This window comes from Octodon degus, unplaced genomic scaffold (assembly GCF_000260255.1).
Source record: "Octodon degus isolate 3935 unplaced genomic scaffold, OctDeg1.0 scaffold00160, whole genome shotgun sequence".
Taxonomy (NCBI): Eukaryota; Metazoa; Chordata; class Mammalia; order Rodentia; family Octodontidae; genus Octodon; species Octodon degus.
The window spans coordinates 3,863,045-3,874,225 of record NW_004524736.1 but is presented as its reverse complement, the minus strand read 5'-3'; the positions used below and the strand labels follow the sequence as shown (position 1 = coordinate 3,874,225).

Sequence of the window (11,181 nt, the reverse complement as noted above, 5' to 3'; positions counted from 1 at the left end):
GAAGACCAGAATGACAGGCACTTCAAGCATGAAACTACTAATACAGATTACCATCTGCAGTGCAGTTGCTTATTTCACAGGTATCAGTATATATAGTTAGTCAGTTGAGAATCTTTCCAATTAACTGCTAGCTTCAAAAATCTTCTGAAGATTCTCAGGATCATTGCCTTGCCCATCTTCTACATATAACTGTATGGCTTGACATGTCATGTTTCCTATCTCTTCTCCTTTCCCTCTCTTGATTAGTTAGTCCTTGAGATCTTGCTTTCCTTTTACCTGTATTATTCCTTTCTATTTGTATTTCTTCTTGCCAATGTCATTTAGACAGTGCCAAAAAGACAGACATTGTTGGAAACACTGTTTTGACAGGAGAATGGTGGACATGAAAGGCAGAATACCTGAGTTACAGGCTCAGCTCTACCGTGCTTAGTCATGCGATCATGGGTGAATGACTCACTTTGGCTCTTTGTACAAGGTGAGAACTAGTGAAAGGAGTAATGTTCTGCCCATTTTCCTGGATTAAAGGTAATGCCATAGAAATGAAAGTATAGGAATATGGTGATATTATCATCATCCTTTGCTCTGATGATTATGATTAAAAATCCTCCTAAATTTATTCTGAACCAAAAGAACATTTAAAGTTATATATGGATTCTGAATCCTTCAACACAGGGCTGGTTTCTGTGTTGTTGTTGATAACCAAGTGATTCTGGGTAAAGATGTGGGGAATGAACAGGAGAACTGGTTGCCATTTGGTCTCCTTTTGCCTGGACAGAACTTACACTGCCTGGGAATGCAGCGCCCACCCTCAGGCGGCCCATACTCTCTACTGAGTCAAATGCACACAAAAATCTTGGGGGTGGCCTGTTGTGATGTATTGTTGCTTAAAACGGGTGTTTTGCTAAACTGGGTAGGAAAAGTTGTGTAACAGATATTCTTCTCTTGGATCTTGACTCTGGGGCCTCCTGTGCTGTTCTGTGCTGCTGTTTTTCCAGGAGGATTTGGAGTTTGGCACATGGTGTCCCACTGATCTGGAGAGGGAAGAGGAAAAACGAACATTTAGTGATCAGTAATTTTCTCATTCCAGGCTTTTAGGAGGACTGGCTAAGAGCCTGTGGCAAGAAAGAGTATAAAATGATTCATCACATTTGCGGTGAGGAATAAACACTAGGTATATATGAAGTTAATTCATTAGAAAAAGCAAAAACAATTATTTTTAATAATGGTTCAAAAAATCCCTCCCATCAGAGTTCTCAAGGAAGGTTGTAGTAAATAGGAAAGACAGTTTAGTAAGAATTTGTCATTTCATTTGGCTTTGGAGCTAGGGATTGAATGCAAGGTCTCACACATGCTAAATCAATGGGTACCACTGAGCTACATCCCCCAGTGCCTGCTCTACTATTGATGTATGCCTGGTTACTAAGAATCAAAGTGGATTAGAGAAGACTTCAGATAGAATGAGAATGTTTTAGGTGCAGGCTTTCACCAAGCATCTGAAATTCATTTTCCTATGTAAGCTTCACAACAAGTTTACAGTGTCAATACGTATTCCTAATTGATCCATGAGAAATAGGCTTTGAAAAATTTACTTGCCCAAGGCCAAAGAACAAAGTTTAACTGATGAAAACCCAAGTAAAGCCCACATTTGAAATTAGGAATAAGCTCTTAACCACTATTGTGTACTGGGACATCAGGCTTGGAAGGAGCCTGAGAAATTTATTTCAATTCAAACTATTCATGAAATAAACAAGATCACTGAAGTCCAGTGCAATTTCATTTTATTTTTCTCAGTTTGATTATAGTAATGAGTTTTGTGAAGACTAGTAGCAAATGGGGAGAGAGTGAACACTTATTGAGGATCTATATTTAGATTCAGACTGACATTTAACTTGACAATCTGTAAAGCAACTGTTGTTCCCATTTTTCAGATAAGGAAACCAAGGTCTTGAAATGTGGAAGTAATTTTTTAAGGCCACTAGATCTAGTTGGTTAGCTTACTTGCTCTTGAATCCAATTCTGCCTGCTATTTGGATTGAAGACTTCCTACACTGTCTTGGTGACTTTCTAAACTAGAAAACTACAATTGGAAAGTTAGGCCAAATGAGAAGGGGGAGACAAAGAACAAAAGACCAGTAATGCTCCCTGAAGAGTTGTGAACAGAGAGTAACACAGAAGCGACATGTTAGAAAGGCAAACTTGTCAGGCATGGTGGTACATGCCTGTAATCTCAGCAGGCTGAGGCAGGGGGATTCATGTGAGTTTGAGGTCAGCCTAGAATATATAGTGAGTTCAAGGCCAGCCTCACCTACATAGTGAGACACTCTCTCAAAAAATAAAAGGTAAATTTAGTGTGGAGAAGAGATTGGATGGGGCCAGATCTAGGGGCAGGAACTGCTGCTTTTGGTGAAAAGGTTAGAACAGCAATGGTACTTAGTTTATTTATTTATTTATTTATTTATTTATTTATTTATTTTGGGTTGGAAGGGTATTGCTAGGTATTTCAGGCTGGCCTTAAACTCACAGCAATCTTTTTCTGTCTCGGCCTCCTGAGTGCTGGGATTATTGGTATGCACCACCACAGCCAGCAGCAGTGGTAACTATGAAGAAGCAAGCACTCACGATTGATGAGAAAGTATAATACACAGAGTTTGATAAAGGGAAGAAAAGGGAGGATAAAGAGATGATGGTGAAGTCTTGAGTCTGAGCAACTAAGAAGGAAGAGAGGAGACGTCTAAAGAAGTAACTGCCTTTAGGAGGAGAGAATGAGGGGGTAGATTTTAGCTATGCTGATTTTGAGGAACTGATATTATGGAGGTGACTTAAGGATCAGGACTTGGTAAAAATGGAAAGTACATAGGATAGAAAGCACCTATCTTCTCACCCATGTGCATCCCCAAAGTCAGCCATATCCTATGATGGGGTAGAATTCTAGCTATTAAAAGAGACAAGCAAACATATTTATGAGTGTTACCTCTTCCTCTTGAATTTTTCCCCTAACCAGTATATAGTGGCCTTCTTTATTTTGCTTGATCATTGTTGGCTTGAAGCTGAGACTGTCTGAGAATAGAATTGCTACCCCAGCTTTTTTCTGAGGTGCTGGGGCATGTAGTATTGTGTTCCATCCTTTGACTTTCAGCCTATGAATGTCTTTATGAGTTAAATGTGTTTCTTGTATACAGCATATTGTTGGATTTTGTTTCCTAATCCACTGTGCCAGTCTATTTCTCTTAATTGGCGAATTGAGTCAATAATTTCTGACATTGCCAGTTAAACAGAAGACCCAATGCTATTGTGGGCTACTGGACTCTTTTAGAATATTTTGCTGAGTTTACAGACCTATAATATTCAACAATGGAACTTAAAAAAAATTGGGGTATAACTATGAATGTCCATTTTGTATCTGTGTATTCAAAGTGGTTGGGATAGATATAGAGTTGCATTCTCTTAATGAATAGAATGATTTTTTCTAATGGTGTTTGTAAGTAGGATCACAAGTCTGCATCTTGTACAGCAATTAACCACTAAAAAGAATATATGCAGTGTATTATTTGTTGAAACTGTACTTTCGATTTGATTTGAAACTGTCTCATTGCTATCTGTTTATCAATAAAACTTTGAAAAGAAAAAAAAAGAGACAGGCAAGCACACTTCACTCTGTAACCTCTTTTAGTGTGACATAATAGTATGTTACACAGATGTGCCTTTTCTCCCCTCTCTAGCAAGTCCAAGTGTAGAAGCCCACGCGGAATAACACAGATTTGGAAAGAATGTCTGGAGTTGATCAAATCTTGGACAGAGTCAGCCTGGACATGCATTTATTTTTTCTGTCATGTACCTCCCAAACCATCTCTCATCTACTGGTCCTGCTCCCTGCCCCCTGCCTCTAGGCCTTCACTTACTCCTCCTTACCTAAAATTCCCAGATACACTCTTTGGTAATGTCCTCGCTGTCTGCAAGTAGGGTGCCGCTTCTGTCGGCTCGCATGTAGAAGCCGTTGGGTGCCAGCACCGTGAGCAAGTTGCTGCCCTGAAGTTCTACGCAGAAGTTGAGTGCAAACTTTCCCCAAGGGCGGAAGGTGCCAAAGGATGTTATTGACCAGAATGATCCGCCCTGTGCTGGGGAGAGAAGAGCTCAGGTTGGTGGTCTCATCGGAGGGAGTCTTCTAGCAGTGAAGCCTCTGAGGAGGTTTCCTGGGGTCCCCTCCTCTCCCAGCTGCTCTAGCCTGTGTTAGCAAGTCCTTCTACCAAAACATAGGGGACTAACAGGGATCTCACTGCATCCTTTCTGCCAACCCATTCTGGAGCCTTAAAATGTGAAAATTAAGTTCCTGTCTTCCCTGTATGGCTAAAGGTAAGACAATGACTAGACTGCGAACTCTAGGATGGGGAAGAGGAGCCACTCACCCTGGAAGTGGTAGATGCCCTGGCGGCAGGGAAGGAGCTGAATGCAGTCAGGCTGATCCATATTGCACTGGATCAGGTCTCGTTCTGATGTGGAGCCCACATAGCCATACCGACCTCGCAATACAAGGAAAGGGCGGTTGGCAAATCGAATAGCCAGTTCCTCATTTGGGCCTGAAAGAAATAGGAAGGAGTTACCTGGATGGACTTTCTCTAGATTCTTTCCCATTTGAAAGTAGGAAGGGAACACTAATTTCAGATGGGTGATATATTTTTGGTACAGGGTCTCCACTCTGCAGCTGACTTGCAGTGATCCTCTTGTTTTCAGCCTCTTCTGCACTGAGATTACAGGCATGCACCACCACACCTGGTCTCAGTGAACAGCTCAGTGTGCCCAGGGGCAGGGCTGGTGTGCCATGTGGTGCCTGGTATCTAACCATGAGTCCACAGAGCTATTTCATTGGCCCTTGTTTTCAATATTTTAACATTTAACAAACATTAAATGTTTAAACATTTCCTGCTATATATTAGGAATTAATGCTAGGTGCTTGTGAAAGCATCTAGCCCCCCTAAATTTTAATATTCTTCTTTCATTTGAGATAACCTATTTAATCCTCACAACCATTCTATGAGATAGCAAAGTAGAGATAACACCTTCATCTTCTTTTTTTCCTTTATTTTGTTTTTTGTTTTTTGCATTTAGCACAGGGTCTCACTAGGTAGATCAGACTCATAGTGACCCTCCTATTTACAACCTCCCAAGTGCTGAGATTACAGGTGCACACAAACATACCCAGTCTCAATCCCTGTCTCAGCATGCCCCGGGGGCTGGGCTAGCATCGCAGGCCCGGGGATTGAACCTCTGACCCCTGTATCTGCCTAAGCAGGTGCTTTAATCTGCTGAGCTATTTGGCCTGCCAAGTACCTTCATCTTTATAGACAACAAAACTGAAACTCAAAGAGGTTGTTTGGTCTGGTAACAAGGAAAACTCATTGATTGAGTATATGTGCAGACCTAAATATTCTGACCCCTAACTGCAGTGGTTCCAGTGCCTTTTTAGAAGTAAATCATAGTTCACCTCCTTTGGAAAGCATCTATGGCTTGGAATAAGCTGACAGGAGGGATCCATAGCTCACCTGGGCTGGTGGTATTAGCTATTAGTAGACCATTGGGTGCAATGCTCAGAAAGCGCCCATTGGAGGATTGCAGGATGATCTTTCCACAGTTCCAGTGCACACGGAAGAAGGTATCAGACTCCATTGGGTGGCCATCAGCCATCACTGCTCTGTGGGGCCTCTGAAGAGAATTGGGAATGCAGCAGAGGAAAGGACAATCTCAGTTTTCCATCATTTTTGTGCCTGGACTTACATCCCCTGCCACTCAGCCTCTGTCATTCTACCAGAGTAGGGTTTTTGCTTTAGATCTTTTAGCACATTATAGTCTCTGATTCTCTATGTCCCTAGTCTGTGCTGTCTGCCAAAGGCCAAGATAAAAAAAAGAACCAGACTATCATAGGTGAAAAATGATGATTGACCCTGACCCCAAGGTCATTTTGAAGTGGGTAACAGATATAAAAGTGAAAGATAAACTACAAAATGTTTAGAAGAAAATATAAGATAAATTGTTGGCTACTCTTAGGGTAGGCAATGATTTTTTGGGACAAAAACAAGAAGTAAGAATTTTGAAATTTGGCAAATTGGATTTAATCAAAGTTAAAAACTTGTTTCACCAAAGTAAATGAAAGATAGGCCACAGATTGGGAGGAAACTTGTACACTGCGAATATATTTGGCAAAGACAAGAATTTAGAACATACCAAAATTTCTTACAACTTATTTTTTTTTTTTAATTTTTATTTATTTATTTATTTGAGAGAGAGAGAGAGAGAGAGAGAGAGAGAGGCCAGCTCAGCCCACCAGGGGGCAGGGCTGGCTGGCATGTGGTGCTGGGGGATTGAACCGCGGTCCCTGATGCTTTTTGCTAAGCTTGTTCTAAGTAGGTGCTTTAGACCACTGAGCCATCTCTCCAGCCCCTCTTACAACTTATTAATAAAACATCCCGATAAGAAACAGGCAAAGATTTCAACAGACACCTTACAGAGAAGATATGCAAGTGACCAATGAACATAGAAAGAGATAGTTTAAATGACAAATTATAATGTAAATGTAACTAAAAGCCTTAATAAGAAGGTATTACTAAATACCCATTACACTGACTTCAGTTAAAAAGACAATATGAAATGTTGGTGAGAATACAGAACAGTTAAAACCCTGAGGCAGTACTGGCAAAAATATAGAATGGTATATTGACTTTAGAAAACTGTTTGACGTTTTCTTATGAAACTGAGAGCCTATCTATCATCATACAACATAGTAATTCTACTGCTAGGTGTTTAGCCAAGATAAATAAATATATAGATTCACTATAAGACTTGTACAAATATGTTCATAACTACTTTCAATACCCCAAAGTGGAAATATCACAAGTATTCCTCAAGAGGTGAATGGATAAAATGTTTTGTTTATGTTTATGAACTGTGTGGGAGAATATGTGCAGTAGTAAAAAGGAATGAACTACTGATACATAGAACATCATAGAAAAAGCTTAACATACTCACAAAAAGTATATACACTGTGGGAGTCCATTTCCCTGAAATTCTAATCCATAATAGCAGAACACAGATGGGAGATGTGTGAGGAAGAGTATGAAGAAAGGTCAAGAGAGAAATTGACTGTGAGGGCTCAGGAGGGAATCTTTTATGGTAGAGGAAATATTCTCTAACTTGTATGCCTGTGTATGCCTGTAGCATGGCTTCATAGGCACACATTTGTTAACTGTGCTGAATTTTACACTAAAAGTGGAGGCAATTTATTCCTACAATAACCATATGCAATTTACATATTTGTATTCCATGCCTCATATATATGTATTTTATATAAAGTACATATATCCAATTTATGCTGCAATAAAGTTGATTTTTTTAGAAGAGGCTCCACTGGGGAAAACGAATGCTTGTTGACCAAGGCCTTGCTTCATTATCTTCTTTCTCATCAGTCTTGCGGCAGGAGAAGGGAGTGTCTAGAAAGAGAGCTCAGCATTTATGGTTTCTTGTTCTGAGAGCCAAAGTCTTACCTGGGCTAAGTAGCAGCCGTTGTTTGAACGAAGCTGCAGAGTGGGACTCTCACTGTCACACTCAAACTGGAACAAGCACATTGGTGTCAAGCGTTCAGAGGTAGCACACACCTCAGCTCCTGCAGAGAAAGTATCAGTCAGCAGAACTCCACTCGACCACACCTTCATTGTCCTCTTTTTTTCTCTTCAACCTTCATCATAGGGCCACAGTAGTCTGGAGAACAGGGTAACTTTTCCCCACAGGTCATATCCCTGATTATCTCTCCTCCACTGCACAAGAGATCCCCTTGGGACTCCAGGATTTTCCTCTTGAATGGGTTCAAAAACCCTTGGATGGTGACACACACCTATGATCCCAGCATCCAGGAGGCTGAGACAGGAAGATCACTATGAGTTCAAGGCCAGCCCCTCTCCCCCGAGACCAAAACAAAAACTCCCTTGATAGTTTCAGACACAATTTCCTCTTTCCTGTTGCCAGCCCTTCCTCCCTTCATAGCTTTTGTTGACCTAGAACTTGCCATAGAGGACTGAGATGAACTTCCGAGCCTTTGACCTGAGGCTGACCCAGGTAGGGAAGTGTCGTAAGATGAACCACTCTGTGCCCCTTGTGGGACTGGAGCCGAGGCCCAGGAGCAGGTGTGAGCCCTGTGGATATAAGGTGCCTCCTTCTCCATCACATAGTGCCACAAGCCCCCTGGGCCTCACTTGCATGTGAAAAGCCGTCTTCGATGAGAGTTGGGAGGCTAGCCGATCTACACGGGACAAGAAGTGGTGTGTAGAGGTCTCCAGGTGATAGCATCCATCTTGAAAATGCAACAGGAAGCCACATTCCTCCACACAAGGCACTGCTGCATCCACCCAGATGCGCCCCATACTGTGGTCAGCCCGGGCATAGGTGTGGTAGATGGGACTATAGAGGGTCACGTGGACATGCAGGGCTGGCCGGGGGGTCCACATGTGGTAAGCTGAGAGGACCCGGGAGTTGCAGAACACGTCCTCGCCATCAGATTCCAGATAACGTCCAGAAATGATGCACTGGAGAGTCCACTTGCCATTCCGGTGGAATCGCAGTAGGAAGCATCCGTGGTGACTGGTCCTCGGCTGGCCATGGCACATGGAGCCATCCGCCTCACACAGAAGATAGAGGCCTTTCAGGCTCCTTAGTCTTACCACGGCCTGTGTCTCCTGCTCATTGCTCACCAGGAGGTCCCAGATCTGAAAGATCAGGAGGGAAAGAGGGAAATAGTTGTGGCCAAGTGACTAGAGGGAGGAAACCTACAGCCATGGCCCCTGTACTTTACCAAAGCCACATCTTACCCTCTTCTTGTACCCTGGCATCTCCCTTGCTATCAGCTTGCCCATTTTCCCAATTGACAGCAAGGAAAAGATCTCTAGGATGCTCCACCATAGGAGCCATTGGACTCCTCAAGATCCAAAGAAAACTTTCAGATGCCCATGCTCCCCAACTTTTTACTCTCCTTGATCCCATCCTTCAAGACCTAATTTTCCAAGAAAAGCTTCCAAGAAAGGCTTGACTCTTGTCCTTACTTGCCCCTGGACAGAACATTCAGCCAATAATACTTTCATTCCCAGAGGCCTTCTTCCCAGCAGAGCAGGAGAAAAGCAAGAGATCTTCAAATCAGGCCTGGCTCCAGGAATGAAGACAGGAGCTGAATGAGACAAGCTGCTGAGGTGTCAGTGTCTGGTATGCTGTAGCCAGTTTGTGTCATCAGGAAGAGGACTTTGCTTCTTCCTTGCTCTGGAGCCCATTCCAGACATGCAAGTTTGCAAGAGCTTCTAGAATACACCATTCTCAAATTATTATTAGAACAGAAACATAGGCCCTTGCACTATGGTCCAGTTGGTTCAACTTCCCCTAGATGCCCTGGTTGTGCCTTCCAATTTCCTCTTTGTGATGACACAACCTTCCCCCGCCAACCCCGTCTAGGCATAGAGCGTAGGTAGCAGTCTGAACAGAGTAAAACCAAGCTAGGGCTGAGGTTTCACTTTGGTGGTAAGTTTAGAAAACTGGAGTAGAAACATCTTGGCTTGGGAATGGTAAGGGTGAGGAAAGTGATCAGTTTGAGAGTGCACCCCACTGCCACACACACCACACACTCAGAAAGCTGGTTTCATATGGGTTTGCTTGTTACCTGTCTCCTGCCCAAACTCTTTGCATTAGCTGTGACTGTATTCTTATATGCTTCAAAGGTGAGGTAGGTTCCTGCCCAGCTGATGAGCCCAATTCTTAGGTCCTCAGCCTTTGGGTGTCTGTGCATCCACTCCACCTCATCCATGGGACCGGTACCACAGGTGATGCCTCTGTCCCACCCAGCCTTCCCCCCACTGGTGAGGTCCCACAGGCCATAGGGACCAGAATAAAGCCTGTAGTACCCACCAGATGATGTTCCCACAGGGAACTTCCTAGGCAGAGGGTGGCCTAGAGCCAAGCACCTCTGTGACCCGGTAGCATTATGACTGAGAGGGTCACCTTTTATCCCACCAGTGCAGCACCACAGTGCATGGCCCAGAGGCAGTGTGCCCAGATCCTCTGGTCACTCCAGGCAACAAGGTAAGCTGAGTTAAGACTGGAAATCAGAATGCCAGCCTGTGACTTTAGGCATGTCCTTCTTTTTGCCTGTTTCTCATTAATAGGATAGATATCAATCTACTTCCTCCCAAGGAAATGGATTCTGCCTGGCTCCCTTGGGCACAAGCATTTTTTTTTTTCAGCTCAAGATATCCAAGAAAAATCAATCAGCTTATAGACCCTTGAGAAAATGGTCAGAGTATCTCAGGAGGAAATCCTAAATAATCACAAAAATGAAATGACTCATTAATTGGAAAGGGCTGGCTCAGGCTCACAGTGAATAGCTTGGGTGGAGAGAGCCGCTGGCTGTATTGCTGGTGGGGAGGTCAGCTGGCTCGCTGGAGCTCTTTTTTGTTTCAAGAAGGCTTGCCAGTGGTCTTTGGGACACTTCTTGTAAGGCATGAGAAAACCCAGGCCACAGACATGAAAGAGCAAAGAAGACAAAAAGCAATGATGGTGGTGATGATAAGCTTTACTTCATTTTTGCTGGGATCCTAATAGAAATGGTTAGTCCCTGGCCCTGGTTCCTTACATATGCACTTTCTCATTCCTAAAGATGGGGTGGGCCCTCTTACGTAGAGTCCCAGTAGTGCCCTGTAATAAATGGCAATCCTACGGCTTCACTAGGGTTTTGTAAAACAAGACTAAAAGATCCTGACTATAGCCAGTTCATTTGGGAAATTTGTAAAATGTGTATTGTTGGGCCTCAGACTAGTTCTGAAGAATCACTTTGTGTAATGTACACAGAATACACACTTTAAATACATATCCCTCCCTGTGTGCAAACACAAAATGATGAAGAACCACTACTTTATGTAGCTAGGATGGAAAATATATTGCTTATGGAACCATAAAACTACATCCTGTTATACTTTACTTACATTCCTAGGAAATAGCAACTGACCCCCTCACCCTTCAAGATTTCTAGCTTAAGAACAGAAAGGGAAAAGCTGGACTGGATGAGGGTGTGTATGCACATGTATGTTGGTCTTACAGCCTCCACTGCTTTAACTCTCTCCCATGTTGCTTCCTGGCACCCCATAAATCCAGCCTCTGGCT

The 11,181-nt window shown here is 43.0% G+C and overlaps 1 protein-coding gene across 1 annotated transcript; it reads right to left on the bottom strand.

Moving 5' to 3' along the window:
• Positions 1-944: 944 nt before the first annotated feature.
• Fscn3 (fascin actin-bundling protein 3) lies at positions 945-9,932 on the bottom strand. The gene is made up of 7 exons (XM_004642712.2): positions 9,686-9,932; positions 8,051-8,747; positions 7,533-7,651; positions 5,538-5,697; positions 4,404-4,574; positions 3,910-4,115; positions 945-1,031 (listed from the first exon to the last, which is right to left on the bottom strand). The coding sequence occupies exons 1-6, from the start codon at positions 9,827-9,829 to the stop codon at positions 3,910-3,912; spliced, it is 1,497 nt and encodes a 498-aa protein (XP_004642769.1). The 5' UTR covers positions 9,830-9,932; the 3' UTR covers positions 945-1,031.
• Between the last annotated feature and the right edge of the window lie 1,249 nt (positions 9,933-11,181).